Source organism: Melanotaenia boesemani, chromosome 9 (assembly GCF_017639745.1).
Source record: "Melanotaenia boesemani isolate fMelBoe1 chromosome 9, fMelBoe1.pri, whole genome shotgun sequence".
NCBI lineage: Eukaryota > Metazoa > Chordata > Actinopteri > Atheriniformes > Melanotaeniidae > Melanotaenia > Melanotaenia boesemani.
Genome location: NC_055690.1, coordinates 2,780,051 through 2,804,056, shown reverse-complemented (window position 1 = coordinate 2,804,056; position 24,006 = coordinate 2,780,051). Strand labels below are relative to the sequence as shown.

Below are 24,006 nucleotides of genomic sequence, written 5' to 3'. Positions count from 1 at the left end.
TGGAGTTTACCAAGAGTTCGAAAGATGTTCTGTGCTGCCCTAAAATGACTCAGAAAAGGTAACGTTAGCCTAATGAACTAAACATTATTAACATTGAACATTACGCACCCTAAGTCAGCATATACCGTTGGTAACGCAGCAACCAAGGTGATTAAGATGAAATATGGTTCTAGTTGAGATAGGCTACGGTAGGCTATATGCCCATACAGGGGCGTCGCACCGGTGGGGGGTGTGGCACTTTTCATGGTGAGAGGATCCAACACCCACACTTTTTCTTTTCTTCTTTTTTACTTTGCGTAGTTTTGCGCAAACGTTGCTGCTCCAGTTGATCTCTCCCTCCCTCCCTCTCCTGTTACTCCTTGAATCATGACATGGCTGTCGGTGATCAGCTGATCGGCTTTTCTGCCCCAGCACCGCCTTTCTAGTTGTTTGTTTATTATTCACCTCGTGTTGCAGAGGAGGAAACTAGCAGGATGGTTATATGAAATGATAGCCTGCTTTAATTAGCCTATTGTTTGCACCACACCTATACCACGCAGCACAAAGAAGTGAAAACCATTAAAACCACTCATTTTAATTATCGTGGTGTCATTACCCTGGCACCTTCTGTACATTAGCGTGAAAAATTTACTTCGGACAGTGATTCAGATGAAAAGTCCATTTATGTTGAATAAAACTCATGCATGAGGAATGACCTGCAGAGTTACTGAAGAGGTTTTAACACAAATGTTCATGTCCACAATAGTTTTTGGATTTTACAGAAAGCTACACCTAACATCTAATATGCAATACCTTGACATCTTGCTTTTATAAATACAGTACTGTCTAAATCTGCCTGACGTTAAATCCCCCCAAATTGAGCCACCATTTATTTTTTCTTTCGCTAACCTTAGCTCGCTGTAACATTAGCTAACCATTGCTCACTGCAACATTTGCTAACCTAAGATCACTGTAACATTCGCTAACCTTAGCTCGCTGTGACATTTGCTAACCTAAGATCACTGTAACATTCGCTAACCTTAGCTCGCTGTGACATTTGCTAACCTAAGATCACTGTAACATCTGCTAACCTTAGCTCGCTGTAACATTTGCTAACCTAAGATCACTGTAACATTCGCTAACCTTAGCTCGTTGTGACATTTGCTAACCTAAGATCACTGTAACATTCGCTAACCTTAGCTCGCTGTGACATTAGCTAACCTTAGCTCGCTGTGACATTAGCTAACCTTAGCTCACTGTAACATTCGTTAACCTTAGCTCACTGTAACATTCGTTAACCTTAGCTCACTGTAACATTCGTTAACCTAAGATCACTGTAACATTCGCTAACCTTAGCTCGCTGTAACATTTGCTAACCTAAGATCACTGTAACATTCGCTAACCTTAGCTCGCTGTGACATTAGCTAACCTTAGCTCGCTGTGACATTAGCTAACCTTAGCTCACTGTAACATTCGTTAACCTTAGCTCACTGTAACATTTGCTAATCTTAGCTCGCTGTAACATTTGCTAACCTAAGATCACTGTAACATTCGCTAACCTTAGCTCGCTGTGACATTAGCTAACCTTAGCTCACTGTAACATTCGTTAACCTTAGCTCACTGTAACATTTGCTAATCTTAGCTTGCTGTAACATTCGCTAACCATAGCTCGCTGTAAAATTAGCTAACCTTAGCTTGCTGTAACATTCGCTAACCTTAGCTCACTGCAACATTTGCTAACCTACGATCACTGTAACATTTGCTAACCTTAGCTCGCTGTAACATTTGCTAACCTAAGATCACTGTAACATTCGCTAACCTTAGCTCTCTGTGACATTAGCTAACCTTAGCTCACTGTAACATTCGTTAACCTTAGCTCACTGTAACATTTGCTAATCTTAGCTTGCTGTAACATTCGCTAACCATAGCTCGCTGTAAAATTAGCTAACCTTAGCTTGCTGTAACATTTGCTAACCTTAGCTTGCTGTAACATTCGCTAACCTTAGCTCACTGTAAAATTAGCTAACCTTAGCTCGCTGTAACATTCGCTAACCTTAGCCTCACTGTAACATTTGCTAACCTTAGCTTGCTGTAACATTCGCTAACCTTAGCTCGCTGAAACGTTTGCTGACCTTAGCTCACTGTAAAATTAGCTAACTTTAGCTCACTGTAACATACGCTAACCTTACTGGCTTTAAATATAAGGCTGTTTACGTGACAGATATGTCACTGACAAACTTAGAAAAGCCACATTTTAAGTTGTAGAGAAAGCTTCCACGGTTGCAGTCTTACGTGTCCAGTCTGTTCTTCGTCTAGTTGTCTCCTAGGTGGAGATGGGTGGCAGCGGTGGGCATGGTAAAGTTTGTTTCTTGTTGCCCTATATTAAAAAATATTATTAAAAAAATATATATATGGGCTATTCTACCAAATTTGTGCAAATTGCTGTCCCACAATAAAAAAAACTATTTAACAAAACAATTAAAAATTCAGACCTTCAATATTTACTGAGATTATGGTATTATCTAGTTAAACACAAGACTGTAACTCGATAGTAATTAAGCCAAATATATAGAAAATCATCATTTATGCTACCTTCCTAGGTACTTTCTATTGGGAAGTAGTTGTCCCAATCTCTAAGCCCTAAATTTCAACTCATAAAAATAATACCTAAAAGAATTTTGTAATTTTTTCCAATGCTGTATTTTAAAATATATGTTTGGTTTATTTTAAACAGAATGTAAAATATTTAGATTCATTTTGAAATTATTTTAAAACGACAAAAGCATGCTTTAAAAAATGGTGTCCCACACTTTTATGTCACAACCGTAACACGAGTCATTTTGCTTCATGGGTGGAGCCTAGTGTTAGTCAGACACCTGAAGTTCTGACCAGGAAGTCACACTGCATCCCTGTCCCTCATGGTTGCATAGTGAGTGATTACCTCTCATCATTTTTAAGTAAATGTGTTCCAAAGTCTGAATATCAGTATGTTACATTAATAACTGTCACAACCGTACACATATTATCTGCAAATAAGTACACTTTTGGGGGCTCAAACCAAAAAATTAATTTTTGTTGTGTGTACAACTGTTCAAAACATCTGTTGCTAGCCATTTACTTGTTAGCATGTCTGAGTTATGCTAGGAATTAGCTAAAAATGTCACAACCGTAACAGTCACAACCGTAACAAACTGTAACGTTAAGGTTGTGACATAATCATTACGGTAGTGACAACTTGTAATGTTCCACATAATTAAGGCAATGTTTGATCATTATTATTACAATATACTCTTCAAACATAATACTATTAATAATATATTTGATTTGTAAAACACATTTCATTCTTAAAAGTGCTAAATAATGTTTAATATGATAAACATGATGATAATGCTGACTTATATTTCACGTTATACAGCTAAGCTGGGAGAAAGCAAGCAGTAATGCCAAAAGAACATAAAAAGAGTGGAGCAGAGAGGGTGAGAGAATACAGAAAAAGATTGAGGGAAGACCCAGAGAAGTACGAAGAATATTTAAAGAAGGAAAGAGAACAAAACAAGAAACGAAAGGAAGAAGGATAGGTGAAATCTATCAGTGATTTATCTGACAGGGAGCAAAGGAAGGTCAGACGATCATGGCAAAAAAGACAAAAACATCACAGGGTATTGGTGAAAAGTCAAAGAGAGATGGAGAGATTGTGCACAACTTCCACACCACCTCCCACACCCTCTGCCACGCCTTCTGCCATGTCTTCACCCACACCTCCCCAACTTCCACACATTTCTAGTGAGATTGTTACTCCACACACTTCCTATAAGATTAATAAGAGACGTTCTGTAATGCGTGCCCACAGAAAAATAAAGATCTTTGAGCTGAAGATTAAAGAACTTGAACGGAAAAGAGAAAAATATAGAAAACGGTGCTATAGATTGTGTATGAATCGAGAGAAGTCAAAATGTTCCCCAAGATCAAAAACTCAGAAGGAAGTAAGGAAGCACAGAGTTCCTGTGCATATCAGAAAGACCCTTCTTTTTCATAACACTAGGCAGCTCCCACAGAGTGATCAACAAGACTGCAGACAACCCACATCTAAAGTTCATCGATCAGAAAACTGCCCAACACAAAACCTTAAACCTAGTCAAGACATAGTCATATTTGTTTTAGTTGTTTTACTGTCATGTTGCAGTAGATGCGCTACGAGGTTGAAGTAATGTAAAATAAATAACTTTTCAATAGTAAATAACCTCATTTTATTGATTAGAAACATTTGTGTTTGTAAAATTCACATTGGAAAGCTGGTTATGAGTTAAAATTAAGCAATAGGGTTGAGGGGAAATAATGCAACCTTGCAAACATAATACTGTGGTCATGACCAAAACAGTGCTGTCACTACCGTAACAGTGCTGTCACTACCGTAACGCTGAATGTTTTGTAAAATAAAATAATATTTGAGTCATTAAATAACATTTTATGATAACTGCTGGTTAAATGTAAATTCAATTTAACAACTAATTTACTCTGAGATCTCTATGATCAGTGTCATTTATTTTACAAAAAAGACTGCATTTAAATTTTAATGAGTCTTAGAAAATAAACTTCAAAATTTGTTTAAAAAATAGTTTTAATTTATTTAGTTGTAAAACCCTTTATGAAAAATTTCTAAAAATATTCTTTAGAGGATGTATGGACACACAATATTAACAGATTAATATAATGATTTTTATTGCAGTGTGTTTCTATGTTACGGTAGTGACACCTTTCAGGAGTGGAAAAACATTTCAAGAACAGACAGACATTAATATATGAAATTTGACTGCACCTTTACTAGATATGTACCATAGAAATATGGTGCAATATATGTATGGACGAGGTTTTTGGAAAAAAACATCTTTTTAAAATATGTTTCCAACTCTGGACTTTGCACAAATTCTGTAGAATGGCCCATATATCTCATTTGAACCAACCTTTTCCTGATCAGTGCCCTTGCCTGGCCCCTCATCAGAACTTTTCTAGACCTGCCTATATATATGTATATATATCTCAGAAACAACAGTAATAATTTTGGCCAGAACATTTTGAACATTTTCTGTTTGAATATATGAATAATAAGAATGTGAAAGTGTGATTCCTCCACATTATTTAATGCTGCTGTGTTTGGTTAGTGCACCGCACGCCTCATTTCTCATCCTCAGAGCTTAATTACTACATGACAGTGAATCATTTGCCTCGCTGATTAGTTGCAGCATGTGGGCTTTCCTGAGGAATTTGGCTCCTACTCTAGTTGCAGCGTGACTTTATAACTCATGATATCTTTGCACACATCCTTCACAGCAATAACAACAAACAAATGTATGATGCAGCCGAGGTCTCTTCATTGCTCAGACCTTCAGGATACAGTGTCAACACATGGCGTGTCCTTAGAGTGCATCAGTAAAGCCAGTGTTAGTCATCCTTTCTCCTTGGCTCTCAGACTACTTTAAACAACCAGCTTACATGTTTTCATTCAACACTGCAGCACGTCTTCTTTTTCTCGCGGCATTTCCCCCCACTTTACTTCTGCTGCTCCTTCTCCGTCACCATGGCAGCTGTTACCGGGTGACCGCAGTCTAGATGCAAGATTGCAGCAGAAATCTGCTTGTTGCAGATTTTTGACAAATAAAAGAGTTTGAGCTTAATCAGCAGTGGAAAAACAGACGTCTGTAGCGTCCGGTCTGTTGTGTGTTTGATTACCTGGAGTTCTGATGATGGTATACAGATTTCTATCGAAGAAAATCAGAATCAGAAGACGACTCTGGTTTAGTTGATGTTGTGTTTTTAAATAGTCAAATCTGGTCTGCACAATATTTGTTCAGTGTCATCATTTCAGCCGAAGGAGTTCACTTATACTAAAAAAGCTTCTGAAATGAACGAGTTTAGATACAAACTGCTCCAAATTTGTTCAGATCACCCGCACATTTTCCCCCACTCTATCAAATGTGGCTTCACCCTAACCCTGAGGTTCATTTAAAGTGAGTGCTGGACCTGAGGAAGGCACGGCTCTGAAGCTGCTGCTGCTACACAAGAACACCAAAAAAGTTACTAAATTCAATAAAATGTAATAAAATAAAGTACACTGATCATTTAAAATAAATAAGTAAAAAGAAGACACGGCTAAAAAAATAAAATAAATTTAATTAAATGAAAAAAGAAATAAAAAAATTAAAGAAAATAAAAAGTAAAAAAATTAAATATAAAAGAAACAAATTTAAAAGATTAAAGAAAAATAAAATTAATAGAAAATTTAGAAACAAAATGGTAAAAAGAAAATGGATTGATAATTAAAAAGTAAATAAAATAAAGAATAAATAAATAAAAAATTAAATCTCATCCTGACAATAACAAAAAAAAAAAAATGAATAGAAAATAAATAGAAATAGGAATAAACAGGCACTGATAATAAAATAACTAAAATAGGTTAAAATTAGAAATAAATCAATTTAAAAAGAATACAGAAAACGGGCACTAATGACTAAATTAAATAAACAAATAGGAAAAAGAAGATAATAATAATAGTAATTGAATAATATTAGTTGATAATAAATTTAATAATAAATACGTTAAAAATAAAAATATACTGATAATAAAAAGTAAAAAAATTAAATAAAATAGAAAAAAAGAAAATGGACATTGATAATAAAAATGAAATAGAATAGTAAATAGAATAAAATAAAAATAGGTAAATAAAACAAAGAAAACAGACGCTGATGCCACAAAGACGAGGAAAGGGTCCTCTTTGTGAAAATGAGTCCCAAACCTTTAACGTTACATCATCTTTAGGTTTTTTTCTCACATTTGACAAAGGTCCTCGAAACCAGAAGAACTGCAGCTGTTTGCTCAGCTTGACTCGTACTTTCCGTGACAAATAACCTTTACAGTGGGATTGATGGAGTTCCCCTTAACGCTTTATGTACTGTACTGTCACTGTTCACACACCTAGTCAGTTATTTTGTCACATAGAAGATGAGGTGGTTGTTTTTTTCTTATTGAAATATAACCTCCCTGTAAATTTACATCAATATATTCAATATATGACTCATCAGCTCGGTGGAAAAAAAAGTTTATTCTAGCAGGTGAATGACTACATGTATTTATTGTTTGCTGTTATTCTGGTCGTCATATGTTGAAATATTAGCATATTATATTTATTTAATTTATTTTTACTGCTGTAGAAGTCCTAAAGCTTATCAGGAGGCAGCAGATGGGGGCGTTTGCAGACAATGACACACATTGACCTTCTTTTAAAACCACAAGTGAAGCTTTTCTGGTGTGTGTGACCTACTGACAAGGACATGCTCCATCAGCTCGCAGGCTGCAGAGTCACCTCATGCAAGTCAGCTCTGCATGGTTGCAGATACCGCCACGCAGCGTGCTGCCTCACGAAACGACATCGGCACTGTCTGGCAGGCACATGTAACCCAGAAGAGAAAGCCAGGATGATTGGGTCATACATGTATTCACGTCCCAGTAATTTCATGTGTCTGGAAGTGGTCTCAAGGCACCAACTGGTCCAGGAAGCTCAACCTTTATTTTAACCTGAAGAAAGTGGACAGTAGAGGATATAACTCATTTTATCCCAGCTGCTGGATTACACCTGTTCTTCTCAGACTTCTGTAAATGGCAACATGAAATATTAGTAAACCTAGTTTTCAGTTATTAAACTACAAAACTCTTCCTAATATTCCCACTCCTTTATTTGAGCTACTGTAGCAAACTAATGAGCCCATTTTTCTTCATGTATCAGGTCCAAGCAGAACTAAAGAGATAATAACTGATCCATCAAATGTTCCAGAGAAACAGTAATCTTATAACGTGAGGCCTAGTTTTATCTCGTCTGTTGAGTCTTCATTGGTTGGCTTTAAACGGAGATGTACGTCCTTTTTTAACAAGTTGGTACAACGTCACGGTGTCACGTCATCCTAATTAAAAGTCGGTGCCTTGCTATGGTCAAAACACCAGAGAAACAATACAGCAACTCCTTTTTTACCACGAATTCCCACCTCCGTTCATAGCAGCTGCTTTCAGCCGACTCCACCCCTCTCCAGTCCCTCCAGGAATCTGTGCTGTTGTGATCAGAACTGTTAACGTAAATTCAGCCAATCCTCGCTCATTCTGCACCTCCTTACAATGTTGTCCAGTCACTGCAGCTTTAATACAACGTGGACAAATCTTGACCTGATACACGTATGTCATCAGATTTTCTTGTGTGTTTGTGATTATAAAAACACATCACTCAAAAGAATAAGTCATTGTGCAGAACTTTGTAGGCTGCTAAATCCATGTAATTTGAGTCAGATGTGTTGGAGCAGGGAAACATTGAAAACCTGCAGGCCAGCGGCCCTCGAGGACTGACTTTACATACCCCTGGTTTAGGCTGTTTAAACAGGTGTTTGCATTATCAGACACATACCAGCCATCACTAATTTGAATAAGTGCACAGTAGATAGAAACACACAGCAGAGCCTGTAAAATGCATACAGACAAAAAGGGCTGTGAGTGTGTTGAGGAAGAGTTGAATTTGGCTCGTAGATGGCACTGAGTGGGCAACCAGACTAGAAAAGTGGTATATAAATACAGTCCTTTTACCATTAACATATCAGCCGTAATTCACTGGTCACGGCCGTCATCATTTAATGTTGTTTACATGTTTTTATATGTGAGCACATGACGTAACACACTCTTCTTCCCCATCACTGCGTTATTTTTATACTATCAGCTCATTTAAATAAGCAAACACAGCACTGAAGGAAAGGAGCCAAGTTGTCTTGTTTCATCTCTCTTCTAAACACTGACTGACCCTCCCTGTCATCTGCTCTGTGAATGTCATGTCTCATGACCGGTTAACAGTTTTCTTTCTGCTTCTTTTTCAGGTGATCTACACCTCATTTGGAGGCTCGTCTAAAGGGCTGCACTTTAACAATCTGATCGTGGGTTTGGTGCTTCTGACCAGGGGCAGAGATGAGGAGAAAGCCAAGTGTAAGTCCCTCCTCATAAGCTAATGCTGTGTTCACTCGTCACAACGTTCAGTTTGCATACCTTCATACACTGATTCAGATCCTCCCCCTGACCTCCGTACATCCATCACTTCAACATAGTTAAGACATTAAAACCATTCAAACATCAAAGCATTCAGGGGAAGCATGCTCAGACTTTCTCATCTTTATTGTCTTGTTTCATGTCCTAAACAGTTTCAGAAAAGTTCACATTCAAAGATCGACTTCAGATTCAGTGATTTGGTGTTTATGAGTGTGTATGGAGCAGAATTTAATCACATAAACATTTTAACCTGCTGCTGTGTCCACAATTTTTGGACCATCAAAACATCGGCAGATGTCTCCTCTCTTACACACTTTGACTTTTAGAACCACAAATCTTGAACTTAATTTTCCCAGAAGCATCAAAATCCAAGGAGTTCCCTCCAGCTGCTCCTGTACACTCCCATATTAACCCATATTTGGATTTCTTCCAAAAAGCTGAAGTTGTCATGTTTTAACTTGCTGAAATGCCAGAAATGTTCAACCCAGAGAAACAAACAACACGCTGATCTGTTCAGCAAGGCCTTGTTGTTCCTGTGGTGGGAGAACTGGTTTTATCTTACAGTTCATAACCCCAGACCAAAACTAGACTCCCCTCCAGTCCATGTGTACTGAGACGAAGAGATTGACTTAACTGTTCAGGTAACCCTCATTTCTGTTCACACAGTAACTCTGTTAGACTTGTTCATACATGACATCGAGACTCACCTGAATGTTTATTTCATCTGGATGAACAAAATAAGTAAAAAGTAAAAGGAGAGTCATTTGAGTTTTAAATTTTATCTTTACATGTCATTTACTGAAGTGTATATTATGTTATTATTTTATCTTTACTGTTTGTCCTGCTGGTCAACAAACAAGAAGGGTTTTCTGTTTCTGTGGCTGTGAGGTAAAAAGCTGGATGCATCAGGACGTCATGGCGACAGCTTTTATCATCCTCCCTGCTGCCATGTGCTAGAGGACTGCTGTCCTGTGATAAAGGAATGCTTTTCTGAAAGGCTGTGTGTTCACAGATCTCTTCAGCCTGTTTGCCAGTGATTTGGGTGGTCATGCTGCCAGGGAAGATATAGAAGCAGTTCTGCAGGTCCTGGATGGAGAAATCCCAGCTTCCCTTAAGAAGTGCTTCATCGAGGTGGGTTAAAACCAGTCACATCTCTAACTAGCTTCAGGTTGCAGCAAACTGCAACGTTCTTCCAGGAAATAAATGTGCATTACAGATGGGTGGTTTGTCTTTTTTTATCCCCCTTGCTGTTTCTGCAGAGCGACAAGGTAAACTACGAGCGCTTCAGGAACTGGCTCCTACAGAACAAGGAGGCCTTCACTTTGTCCCGGTGGCTTCTGTCTGGAGGAGTGTGTGTCACACTAACAGATGACAGCGACACGCCCACTTTCTACCAGACTCTGGCTGGTGTCACACACTGTAAGTCCCTGAAGAAACAAACACTCCGACTGCCTTTAGTGTCAACATGAATGTGTTTTCTTCATATGTATCACCATACAAGCAAATGTTTGACATCTTTGTTTTTATATACCAGAAATATCTGGAAAATACCAACCAGAGCTAACAGGCCTGTGGAATAGCTGTGAAATAAATTCATCACTGAAGGGAAATGACTTTTTAAAAAGCTGTAAATCAATTATAAAAGTTAAATATTAATATTATTTATTATTAAATTGTATTCCACTACATTAATTTGATCTGAGTTGCTCCAGGTGGTTTTCTTATTCATTAGGTAATCCATCCTGCTTCTGTTCTATTTTTTCATTTGTATGTAGGGACATTTGCAGTATAAATGCCACAATTATTTAGTGTTAAAATCCTTCAGTAACTTCACTTTCCATGAAAGATTATATCTGAAACATGAAGTTACACAACATCCAAAAGTTGCTTTGTTTTTGTTTAGCTGCAGAGGAGATGTGTTAGAGTGGGGAAATGTGACAGAGGAAGAGTTTTCCCTCCAAACACATAAAGTTGTCCATGTGTAATTGTGTTTGCTTCTGGAAAAATGAGGCAGGTGTGATGGTGGAGGACGTCTCGGCCTGTAAAGCAGGACATGAAACAGGAAATCCATCCAACATGTTTCCCCTCCTGCAGGAGAACCAGCAGCTTGTAGCACAAAGCTAAGCTGTGACTTCAATGTTACATTATGCAGATGCAAAAAAAAATGACCTTTCATGACGGATAGTTTCTCTGTTCCAGCATCAGTGACTGGACGTGAGGTCTTTACTGGTCCATGTTTGATGGTCTGTAGCAGAACGTGTATTTAGTTCCAGATATGTGGTCCAGCTTCTTTATTTCTGTGTCAAACAGCAGCTGGAAGTCAAAGCTAGCTGGACGTTTTCCTGCTTTCTAAAAAAAACAAGTTTATAATGTAGTTTCCAGAAAGAAGCCTCCTGAGTCCAGTTAAACGTCCAGGTAGAGGTCCAGGTAGAGGACCAGGTAGAGGTCCAGGTAGAGGTCCAGTTAAACATCCAGGTAGAGGTCCAGGTAGAGGACCGGGTAGAAGTCCAGGTAGAGGTCCTGGTAGAGGTCCAGGTAGAGGACCAGGTAGTGGTCCAGGTAGAGGACCAGGTAGAGGTCCAGTTAAACGTCCAGCTTGAGGTCCAGGTAGAGGACCAGGTAGAGGACCAGGTAGAGGACCAGGTAGAGGTCCAGGTAGAGGTCCAGGCAGAGGTCCAGTTAAACGTCCAGGTAGAGGTCCAGGTAGAGGACCAGGCAGAGGACCAGTTAAAGGTCCAGGTAGAGGTCCAGGTAGAGGTCCAGGCAGAGTTCCAGGTAGAGGACCAGGCAGAGGTCCAGTTAAAGGACCAGGCAGAGGACCAGGCAGAGGTCCAGTTAGAGGACCAGGTAGAAGACCAGATAAAGGTCCAGGTAGAGATCCAGGCAGAGGACCAGGTAGAGGTCCAGTTAAAGGTCCAGGTAGAGGACCAGGCAGAGGACCAGGTAGAGGACCAGTTAAAGGTCCAGGTAGAGGTCCAGGCAGAGGTCCAGGTAGAGGACCAGGCAGAGGTCCAGTTAAAGGACCAGGCAGAGGTCCAATTAGAGGACCAGGTAGAGGACCAGATAAAGGTCCAGGTAGAGATCCAGGCAGAGGACCAGGTAGAGGTCCAGTTAAAGGTCCAGGTAGAGGCCCAGGCAGAGGTCCAGTTAAACATCCAGGTAGAGGTCCAGGTAGAGGACCGGGTAGAGGTCCAGGTAGAGGACCAGGTGGAGGTCCAGTTAAAGGTCCAGGTAGAGGACCAGGTAGAGGTCCAGGCAGAGGTCCAGTTAAACGTACAGGTAGAGGTCCAGGTAGAGGACCAGGCAGAGGTCCGATTAGAGGTCCAGGTAGAGGTCCAGGCAGAGGACTAGTTAGAGGTCCAGGTAGAGGACCAGGTAGAAGTCCAGGTAGAGGTCCTGGTAGAGGTCCAGGCAGAGGACCAGGCAGAGGTCCAGTTAGAGGTCCAGGTAGAGGTCCAGGCAGAGGACCAGTTAGAGGACCAGTTAGAGGTCCAGGTAGAGGACCTGGGAGAGGTCCAGGTAGAGGCCCATGATAGAGGACTATGGTAGAGGTCCAAGTAGAGGACTATGGTAGAGGACCAGGTAGAGGGCCATGGTAGAGGTCCAGGTAGAGGACCAGGCAGAGGTCCAGGTAGAGGACCAGGTAGAGGACCAGGTAGAGGTCCACGTAGAGGTCCAGGTAGAGGACCAGGTAGAGGTCCACGTAGAGGACCAGGCAGAGGTCCAGGCAGAAGACCAGGTAGAGGTCCAGGTAGAGGTCCAGGTAGAGGTCCAAGTAGAGGTCCAGGTAGAGGTCCAGGTAGAGGTCCAGGTAGAGGTCTACGTAGAGGTCCAGGTAGAGGACCAGGTAGAGGACCAGGTAGAGGTCCAGGTAGAGGACCAGGTAGAGGACCAGGTAGAGGTCCAGGTAGAGGTCCAGGTAGAGCACCAGGCAGAGGTCCAGGTAGAGGACTAGATAAAGGTCCAGGTAGAGATCCAGGCAGAGGACCAGGTAGAGGTCCAATTAAATGTCCAGGTAGAGGACCAGGCAGAGGACCAGGTAGAGGACCAGATAAAGGTCCAGGTAGAGATCCAGGCAGAGGACCAGGTAGAGGTCCAGTTAAAGGTCCAGGTAGAGGACCAGGTAGAGGCCCAGGCAGAGGTCCAGTTAAACGTCCAGGTAGAGGTCCAGGTAGAGGACCGGGTAGAGGTCCAGGTAGAGGACCAGGTGGAGGACCAGGTGGAGGACCAGGTGGAGGTCCAGGTAGAGGTCCAGGTAGAGGTCCAGGCAGAGGTCCAGTTAAACGTACAGGTAGAGGTCCAGGTAGAGGACCAGGCAGAGGTCCGATTAGAGGTCCAGGCAGAGGACCAGTTAGAGGTCCAGGTAGAGGACCAGTTAGAGGACCATGGTAGAAGTCCAGGTAGAGGTCCTGGTAGAGGTCCAGGCAGAGGACCAGGCAGAGGTCCAGTTAGAGGTCCAGGCAGAGGACCAGTTAGAGGACCAGTTAGAGGTCCAGGTAGAGGACCTGGTAGAGGTCCAGGTAGAGGACCATGATAGAGGACTATGGTAGAGGTCCAGGTAGAGGACTATGGTAGAGGACCAGGTAGAGGGCCATGGTAGAAGTCCAGGTAGAGTTCCAGGTAGAGGTCCAGGCAGAGGTCCAGGCAGAGGTCCAGGTAGAGGACCAGGTAGAGGACCAGGTAGAGGTCCACGTAGAGGTCCACGTAGAGGTCCAGGTAGAGGTCCAGGTAGAGGTCCAGGTAGAGGACCAGGCAGAGGTCCAGGCAGAGGACCAGGTAGAGGTCCAGGTAGAGGTCCAGGTAGAGGTCCAAGTAGAGGTCCACGTAGAGGTCCAGGTAGAGGTCCAGGTAGAGGTCCTGTAGCCTTTCCATCTTGTTTATATGTAGGATTTATTTATTATTTACACATCACTTTGTTTTTATATTATTTAGTTATGTTGGCATCAAAAGATTGAAATAAATTAAACCTAAAAATTAAATGTATTATAAGGAACATTGATGTAAATTTACACATTTAAATTGATGGGAAATTAATTAATGCAGAACAATCTATTATTTCCCTGACAGTAATTGCAAAGTGAATCTTTAATAGCGACATCCATAAAGCATGCTAATGTTTATATCAAGCTACCGCTGGAACTGTTGGGCTTAATGAAGACTGAACCCAATAAAAGTGATGATGAAGAACAGACTAGTTTACTCATGCGTTTTATATATGTTTAAGTAATTAGATGTAAGAAGACTGAGGGTTGCAGCTCTTTAAGACTGTAGTATATATGTATTTGTATGTGTTTCTTCTGTTTTACTATTGAAGTTCAGATAAGATGAGCTTTATTAATCCAGTCTCTGGGAGATGGGAGATGTACTTGTTCCAGCAGCATGGCCGTCACTCAGACATGGAAAGTAGCAGAACGCTGCTGCTGACTCTGGTCATTTGAAGTTAAGCTCAGACTCGGCTGTGTTGAAGTAAAGCTGGTGACAAAGTCCTTTTTCTGGTCTTTGGGAGCTCATTTTTGGTGCTGGAAGATTTCCATGATTGCAGCCGACCAGCAGGCTAAAAACTGGTTCATGTGCTACAGTACAAACCTACCGAGGCTGCAGCACATCACAGCAACATTCTGTCTGTGATGAGATGAAGAGGCACCACCAGCAGAAGCTGTCTAATACATGAGAGTTGGAGCCTGCCCACGGGATGAAAGGTGTACTAATGAATTACATTGTTATTCCCCACAACAGTGACGTAGAAACTAAAAGCAGCATTTAGAGACAGATGCAGGTGGCAAACATGTAGATTTCTTCTTAAAATGGGTACAACATAGAAGGAAAAGGCTTGTTAGGTATTTTTTAATCCAGTATATCCAAATAAATTCCTACTGTCTACTTGACCATCCTCAAACATGGTTGTTTTGTGTTTTCACCTTTGATTTTGAATTAAAAAATGTTTTCTCTGAACTCACATATTTGATGAAAGCTTATCAAATGTGTGTGTGCTTCATTGTGCTCTATCCTCGTGATCTGCAGCAGATAGTCCCCCGGGTACATCTTCTTCCCACATCTGACTTTGTTGTGTAGAGCTGATATCTCAGAAAATGCCAGAGATTGTTTAATGGGTATGACTTCTGAAAAATAATCTTTAAGGTGGCTGATTTGTTAGAAATATTAATCCTTTCATGATAGGAAATAGCAAGTTATACAACAGTGAATAGCTAGAGAGAAGGTCCTGGTGTAGAAAGTACTGATTTCTGTCCAGCTCCAGGGAATGCACAACTTCAACTCTAAATAAGTTGTGACTTTATGTATAGTGACATTAAAAACAGAATGCATCGTTTATAAACCTCATCCAGTCATATTTTATTCCCAGTAGAAGATAAAAACATGTCAGAGGATGGAACTGAGACATTTCACCATGTGATGAAAATATGAGCTGATAGTGAATCTGATGCAGCAACACGTCTGGAAAAAGTTGGAACAGGAGCAACAAAAGGCTGGAAAAGTACCTGGTACAAACCAGAAACACCTGGAAGAGCATTTGACAACTAACCAGGTTACCTGGTAACAGGTCAGTAACATGACTGGGTATAAAAGGAGGCAGAGTCTCTCAGATGGAAAGATGGACAGAGCTTCACCAATCTGAAACAAACTGGATCTAAAACTGTGGAACAATTTCAGAAAAATGTTCCTCAGACTTTGAAGATCCTCCATCTACAGTGTAGAATATCATCAGAAGATTCAGAGAATCAGGAGGAATCTCTGTGTGCATGGGACAAGGCTGGATGCTGGTGATCTTCTGCATTAAAAGCAGACATGATTCTCTACTGGAAACCACTGCATGGACTCAGGAAGACTTCCAGAAACCACTGTCTGTGGACACAGTTCACCCTGAAACCCACAAATGCAGGTTAAAGCTCCATCATGCAGAGAAGAAGCCAGATGTGAACAGGATCCAGAACCAGCTTCTTCCGTCTTCTCTGGACCAAAGCTCATTTAAAACGGTCTGAGGCAAAGTGGAAACCTGGATGAAGATGTGAACTAGTTTGTGGAAAGCATGGACGGCGTGTCCTGCAGACTAAAGAGGAGAGGGAGCATCCAGCTTGTTATCAGTGGACAGGTGAAAAGCTGCATCTCTGATGGGATGGGGCTGCATTAGTGTCTATGGCGTGGGCAGCTTCCACATCTGTGAAGCTCCATCAATGCTGAAAAGTACATGGAGGCTTTAGAGCAACACCTGCTCCCATCCAGACAACGTCTCTTTCAGGGAAGACCTTGCAGATTTTTGACATTTTTTGGAATTGGTGTGGAATTGTAGGAAAACACAGTTTATACCTTTTAGGATTCCAGTTTACAGATGACATTCATGAATTTGGTCCTGTCTTAACTTTGCCATGTCTGGGAAAAGGTGGCTCTGTTATGATTTTTATGTTGGCATTAATGATAATCCACAAGTATTTGTATTTTCTTTTCTTGTTTTTTGCCTCTGATGCTTAGATCACTTGTATAAAACGATAATCATACAATTTGATGGTTTATTTTGAGTTTTAGGCCAAGTAAATATAGACAGGCTTTATTTTTCCAATTAAGAGCAGAGGGCTGGAAAGAACCTGTCCTGTCCAGTGAACCTGGATGTTGTCTTTAATCTGCCTGCTCCCGGTTTATCCTCTTAACTTTGTGTTCTGCATGTGAGCATGTGTTTACATACGTGTATGTGTGTGTGTGTGGGCGCGCCTGTGTTGGAGAGAGTGACTGACACACTCCTGGTTTATGACTCTTTCCAGAACAAGAAGGTAAAGCTTGACTCATGGCAGAGCTTAACACAGTGAATCACCTGCTAGCTTGCGGTCTTCTGATGGATGTCGCTGGGACATCAGCCCTCCGGTCAGGATGACGTAGCCTCTGCGAGTGTCTTGTTGCAGGGAGTTTACTGTGCTACATGAAGGTTGTGGCAACACCAGTCTAAGGATGTTCTCTGGATAATGGTATGGTATCTTTGCTGCCACTCTGAGAGAGTTGCACCTCTAGGTGGGTATAAGACCAGCAGGGAAACTGCTTTAGCTTCATTTTTAGCTTCATGTTTTTGGCGTTAGCTACATTTTACTTCCACCCTCTAGCTGTGTTGTTTGAATATGATGTTGTTTTCAAAGCTGTGGCTCAACAGTCAAACAGCCTCTAATAATATTTGGCCTAAACTGGAAAGTCTGCCATCATGACAAGGACTTGAAGGCCATAAACAGATGACTGATTTAACCTCTGGGGCTGCAGTGATGTGGAAATGGGGACTGACCCAGAGATGGAGGGGGAAAGTATGGATGGAGAATCCATTGTGAAGTTTTATTGATCTCCAAATAGATTGCCAGAGTGACAAACAGTGTTTCTCTGCATGTTTTTTTATCCCTTTAGTTGATATTTAATGTTTTGTAGGCATGGCTTTGTTCTCCACAGTCTAGTGCTTCATTATTAGGAGGAAGTGCTCTAACTTTGTTTCTGTTGAGTTTGCAATGAGTCTGAAAGGTCTTTGCTTCTCCCTTCAATCCATAACCTTCAATAATTTATCAGTCTTGTATCATTTTCTTCCATGCCATTTCCTTCTGCTTTCCTTAACATCGATTTTGTTCTCAGTGGCTCTTTTTAGTTTGTTGAAGTTCATACATCAGAGGTAGCCGGAAGCATTACAGTCAACAGTTACAGCGATGGGGAACTTCCCAGTTGGTCCTACACCCACTGAAGCCACCTTCCTCCTATCTGACTGGAACTGGTGACCAGTATTTGTCCAGCCATCATCCAGCTTTTGCCATTTGATTGCATGTCTGTGTTTTGACACATGTCATTTGTATTGGTTTCAAGCCAGTGGCTAGCTGTCTAGCTGCTGAATCCTATTACATTAAGCTGTGGATTAGCATGTTGAAAGGGGGAGACTGGTTCACTGACCCTGGCAAAGCCTCATACAGTATGCTATATTTATCTGATCCGTATCAATTCATCACAAGTGGAGTCAAACACCATTCCTGTCAGGGGTCATTACATAAGTCCCCCGTGACTCTTGATGTGTTATCTTGATGTCATGTTTCACTGCTTCTCATCAGGTGCTCCTGTAAGAGTAAAAACAGGTTTTTCTGGCTGCTGAGGTTGTCATTTGACTACAGGATGTTTCCAGTATGGCTCCAGGATTAAGCAACTGGTGCCTGAACTGAATGGTGGTGACTACAGTACAAGACATGGGCTTATTGTCAGACCTCATCTGAAACATATTCACAGCATAAACCAGCCGAGTGTAAAAGCTGGGACTCAATGGATGCTCCAGTTTGACATTTTTCCATCTGTGGTCACTTTAGCTGTTTTTAAAGTTTTACTGCAGCTACTCGTGATAAAGCATCTGACGTTTATCATGTTGTATCTGTATTCTTTAAAAACCCAGACAGCAATGTCAGGATCATAGATTTTCTTGCTATGATTATTGTCAGAGAAACAAAATTTAGAATTTTTCTGCATTAATTTCCCAACAAATGTGTAAAATTACATAAACTCTAATTTTTAAATTTATATCTTTTGATACCAACATAAGAAAGTAATATAAAAACAAAGTAAAGTCATGATAAATCTCTTCTGCTGTGCAGAATAAATAAATCTTACATATTAACTGTGGATTTCTCAAAGAGAAAATGGATGAAAAGGCTGCAGGACCTCTACCTGGACTTGGGCAGCTTCTTTCTGGAAACTACATAATAAAAATGCTTTTAAACATTTCTTTTTAACCTGAGCAGAGAATTTAGAAACACAGGAAAAACATCCAGCTAGCTTTGACTAGGTTTGTATAAATGAATACATTCAGTAGATGCAACATAAGTTGCCATGGTGTTCGGTAAGCTCAATTCTAAAAAAAACAATAGCATTTAATGTCAATAGCCATGTTTGTTTGGATTAAAAGCCACATCAGAATAAAAATGCTGCATGTATACATACCAGTTAAACAATTCTGATCTGCTCATGCTCATTTGGATCACATTTTTATTCCAATCAAGAGAGGTGTGTTGTACCGATCTTTGTTCCGATCAGCGTGCACGAAAACACACATTCTGAATGTCGAGTGGAAATTATCCTTATTGTGCATGCATGTTACGTCAGCCGTACGACTTGTAATGTACTGTTCACTTTACTGAATAGCTTATTTTGAAAAAAAAGAGGTGTGTGTAGACCAGAACCGAGCTAATCGAGGTTTGATCGTAAGAGGGCAATAAATACGCACTCACACCGGAAATCATTTCTTCCTCTACTGCTGTTTCCAGTGAGTCAGCAGTCGGCACAGTTCTGCACGTCAACATGATTTATTCTGCTCAAACCTGCGATGCGTGAGAACACACGCCATGGTTGGAAGTTCTCCTGCAGGAAGGGAAACATGTTGGATGGATTTCCTGTTTCATGTCCTGCTTTACGGGCTGAGACGTCCTCCACCATCACACTTGGACCAAGATGGTTTGATATGTTAGTTTGGAGGGAATAACGCTTCCTCTGCTGTACTGTCCCATGAAAACACAGAAGGAAAACAAAGCAACACAAGCGGTGACACACGTTTATTTTTGTTTTCATCCCGTGATCTGTCAATCTGGTTCAGACATGATCCTCTATGGAAAGTGACGGAATCGAGGAATCTTAATTAAATCTGCTGTTTGGTACTGTAATTAATTATAAAATCCAGTAATGGTGATATCCCCACCTCCAATTTGACATTTTTCCTTCTGTGGTCTGTTTTTGTCCAGTACTGTTCCCACAAAAACAACCTTGAATAGAATATTTTGGATAATAAAATTTCTGCTTGTTTATATCTTCTGTCCACTCTGAAATACATATTACAAATGAACATCTATCATATGAGTAAAAACACTCATATTCCAGAGGCCACTGTGGGCCACTTTTATGTTCCTACCAAGGTTAAAATCAGACCTATGCCCTTGCCTCCAGGTATCATATTCACTATTCATGGATAAACCATGAATAATGAGAGTTTTCTGGATTTTTATGATTCTCAGTTTCTGCTCCATTTATCATAAAGTACTTTAACAAAGATAGTTTTTGTTATTTAGTGTCTTTTTTGGAAATATCTGTGTTTGGTGCCATTAACCCTATCATCTATCAGGCTCATGCCTGACCACCCATTCAGTGGAGGGTCCAGCAGACGGGGACACAGCAGACACATTAGGAATTTCAACCTCAGGCAGTGAGGAGAACATAATCTTCAACTCCTCCAAATCCCAAAACTCTTTCTTCAAAAATAGTTAAGGATAAGACGAGGATCAGTAACTCTGGTCCTCGAGGGCCACTGTCCTGCAGGTTTTAAATGTTTCCCTGCTGCAACACACCTGAACCAGATTAACAGACATTAACACAAAGTGTGTTGTAGCAGGGAAACATGTAAAATCTGCAGGACACTGACTTGAGGACTGGAGGTGCTGATCGCTGGCATGGGTGATGGAGAAGTGGGCAGCAGCCTGATCCAAGTCATCTTTACAGCATTGGTCCAGCTGATCAAGAGAGGAACTTTCCAGAAACTGCTCAGGATTAAACTTCGCCATATCCAATGGCCGAAACAACTATTGACAGAATTACTAAGCTACTGTACTTAACCTATCAGTCCCTAGATTAAGCAACTATCCCAGACGAGCCCCCATTAACATTTTGACCCCAGTTCACTGGTTAATAACATTAAAACCAGGATAGGCTAATTAGGATTGAGATGTACTTTATTGATCACACACTGGGAAACTGTAATGATACAGCAGCATTTTAGAATATGAGAGACTGAGAATAAAAATTAAATCACATGATGCAGAAATAAAATATAAAAAGAGAAATAAAAAATATGGATTTTCAGATGTAAAAATATATTTGATGTATGGTTAACCTATTTACCCCATTTTTTGGGGTTTAACATCCAGTATCACAGGGTGTAACGATAGGTCTCTTATGTAAATATAGACATGTGGTATCCACCAAAACTCCAGGGTCTCAGCTAAAAACTCATTAAAAAAATTCTATCACCACCGAACACATTTATGGTGACAAACAATTAAAAGCGCAGGTAAACAAAGTCTGCAAAAACAAGCTATGGCTCCACCTGATCACCCCATGGCATGTACACAGAGAAGCAACCTCTGTACTGTAAGTTTCATCATCTCATGCCAAGATTCACTGAAGCAGAAGAAGCTAAATTTTTCTTCATCATAAAACCACATTTACTGAAAAACACTATTTCCCAGAGTCCTTTGAGAGCACTTTCCCACCCAAAATCCCAATTTTCTGCCTGGTTACATGGATTTGATTGAATGAAGACAGGTGTCAGTCATTCTGTGTCCCAGATATTTCCCTCTTTACGTTGATGTTTGGTGACATGGATGTAAACATAGTGACATCAGTGTAGTTCTGTTGGATCACATGATTAAAATGAGGTCAGTCATGAAAATTGCCCTAATGTTCAGCTGTATGTAATCACAAATGTACAGTATTTTTCAATAAATGTGTCCGTTGACGTTTCTGATTCTAAGCCTCTGTTTCTGTCTTGTCTCTCATACCTTCATCTTCTCTCCTGACCACATCTTTAGTAAATCTCTTCATGTGGAGCTGAAATGAACTTACTGTGTTAAACTTTTACGTCTTCTTCTGTTGCAGTGGAGGAGTCTGATATTATAGACTTGGAGAAGCGTTACTGGCTGCTGAAAGCCCAGTCCAGAACAGGTCGCTTTGACTTGGAAACCTTTGTCCCGCTGGTCTCTCCTCCCATCCATGCCTCGCTGAGTGAAGGTAAGACCATGTTTGCTCAGTACATTACTCAAAGACATTATAGTTGGCTTACATTTCATGTAAATACTACAGAGTCAGAATGGCTTCACAATTTAAGCTCTTTTTAATAATCTAATCTTTGTTGTTTATCTGCTGTTACAGGCTTGTTTCACGCCTTTGACGAAAATCGAGACAATCACATTGACTTTAAAGAGATCTCTTGTGGACTGTCTGCGTGCTGTAGGGGGCCCATCGCTGAAAGGCAGAAATGTAAGCCACGCTTCAGCTTTAAATGGTTGTAGATAAAATAAATCCTGAGAGGATTCAGATGATTGTAGCGGGTCCTCTTATCATGAGAAGCACAGAGCTTTTTTTCTCTGTGGCTGTCATCTGGAGCTGAAAATCAAATCACACTAAATGTTTTTTGGAAAGTGATGATTGGGGATGTGCAGCCACAAACAGTTAGAACGATTTTCACTGGTGCTTGAAATTACCATTACGTTGGAAGTGTGTTGGCGTACCCCCTTTAGCCATATTCTCATTTTACTCTGTTTTGCTGGCAGTTTGCTTCAAAGTGTTTGATGTGGACCGTGATGGGGTTCTGTCTCGAGATGAACTCCATGAAATGGTTGTGGCTTTGCTGGAGGTGTGGAAGGACAATCGTACAGACACACTCCCTGTAAGTAAACCCAGAGTGCTGTAATGATGAATAATCATTACAGCACTCTGAGTAAACCCACATGGAGGACCCACCTCTGTAGAGTTTAAAGTGCTTTACATCTAACTTTTTACTTTTTATGCTCTGTTATCCTCACAGGAGCTGCACAGTAGTGTATCGGAGATAGTGGAGGGAATTCTAAAGATGCACGATACAACCAAGGTAAGGAACAGCTCCGGTTTCACGGGGTGTAACGTCAGGTCTGAAATGTAAATATAGACATGTGGTTTCCAGTGAAAGTCCAGAATCATCTAAAAACCCATTTAAACCATTTCTATGACTATCAAACACAGTTAAGACAACAGACTATTAAAAGAGCAGGTAAACGTCTGCAGAAAGATGTAATCACAAATTATGGATCTACCGGCTCACCAGCCATGTCTTTAACAAAAACAGGAAACTGGAAGTTTCATCATCTCTAACCAAGATTCACTGAACCAGAAGCAGAAGAAGCTAAATTTTTCTTCATCATAAAACCACATTTACTGAAAAACTCCATTTCCCAGAGTGCTTTGAGAGCACTTTCCCACCCAAAATCACTATTTTCTGCCCGGTTACATGGATTTGAATGGATGAAGACAGGTGTCAGTCATTCTGTTTCTCAGATATTTCCCTCCTTACGTTGATGATTGGTGACATGGATGTAAACATGGTGACATCAGTGTAGTTCTGTTGGATCACATGATTAAAATGAGGATCAATCATTGAAATCAGCTGATCGAAGCTGGAGTTATGAGGAAATTTACCCCTTGTAGGTCAGATTTACAGAAATGCACAGATCCATCTGTTTGCAGTGTTTTTGCCCACTTCTTGGCTACTTTTGGATAATATAACGTCCCAAAAGAAAGAAAAAGAGCTGGAGATGATTTTGAAGACAGTGGGACAAAGGTGTGTGTCCCAGATTCCTCATCGAATGACGAGAACCTCAGTGAAAAACACTTAGCTCAAGAGGTATCTATTTATTATATATATGTATATTTTTTGTGTATAACCTGAACTAAGACCGAGTGTAATTTGTTGACTTAATCCCCAACCAACTAATGGAACATAAGGGGTGCTTGTTTGTATGACATGTTTGTTCTATACATGTTATTTTGTATTATGTTTTATGTTAAAATTCAATAAAAACAATGTTGGTAAAAAAAAAAACACTTAGCTACCTCTTCACTAAAACCTCTGGAGCTCTGCCCTGTTTCACTTCAGCTTCGTGAATCTTTGACCAGATCATTTCCACATGTCGATTTTCCACTGCAGCACATTTTCAAAGGTGTTTTTACAATTAAATGCAAAAAAAGAAAAAAAAAATGTGTTCCGTCATCACTTACTTTAATGGTGATGCCTCCACCTCTGATGGAATCTCGCTGTTGTTAGCTTCATTTTGACACCAAGATGGTTCACACTGAGAAATAATCTGTTCCTTTTGGTTATGTCATTTTTAACAAACCCCCCAAAAGACCCAAGGGGCTGAAGAGGCT

General features: G+C 40.5%; 1 protein-coding gene and 1 long non-coding RNA gene across 7 annotated transcripts in view; one reads left to right on the top strand and one right to left on the bottom strand.

The window, feature by feature from the left end:
* Positions 1–24,006, top strand: part of usp32 (ubiquitin specific peptidase 32) — an 83,233-nt gene that overhangs the window by 21,391 nt on the left and 37,836 nt on the right. For all 6 annotated transcript variants that reach the window (XM_041994386.1, XM_041994382.1, XM_041994381.1 and 3 more), the window contains exons 3-9: positions 8,883–8,988; positions 10,061–10,179; positions 10,308–10,467; positions 21,703–21,834; positions 21,976–22,083; positions 22,377–22,492; positions 22,631–22,693. In XM_041994386.1, the coding sequence (XP_041850320.1) occupies positions 8,883–8,988; positions 10,061–10,179; positions 10,308–10,467; positions 21,703–21,834; positions 21,976–22,083; positions 22,377–22,492; positions 22,631–22,693 (804 nt within the window). The remainder of the gene's footprint in view (positions 1–8,882; positions 8,989–10,060; positions 10,180–10,307; positions 10,468–21,702; positions 21,835–21,975; positions 22,084–22,376; positions 22,493–22,630; positions 22,694–24,006) is intronic.
* LOC121645736 lies at positions 4,673–22,980 on the bottom strand. Its single transcript, XR_006011501.1, has 4 exons — positions 22,970–22,980; positions 18,560–18,564; positions 10,486–10,490; positions 4,673–4,925 (listed from the first exon to the last, which is right to left on the bottom strand). It is a non-coding gene; the product is annotated as an uncharacterized LOC121645736 (long non-coding RNA).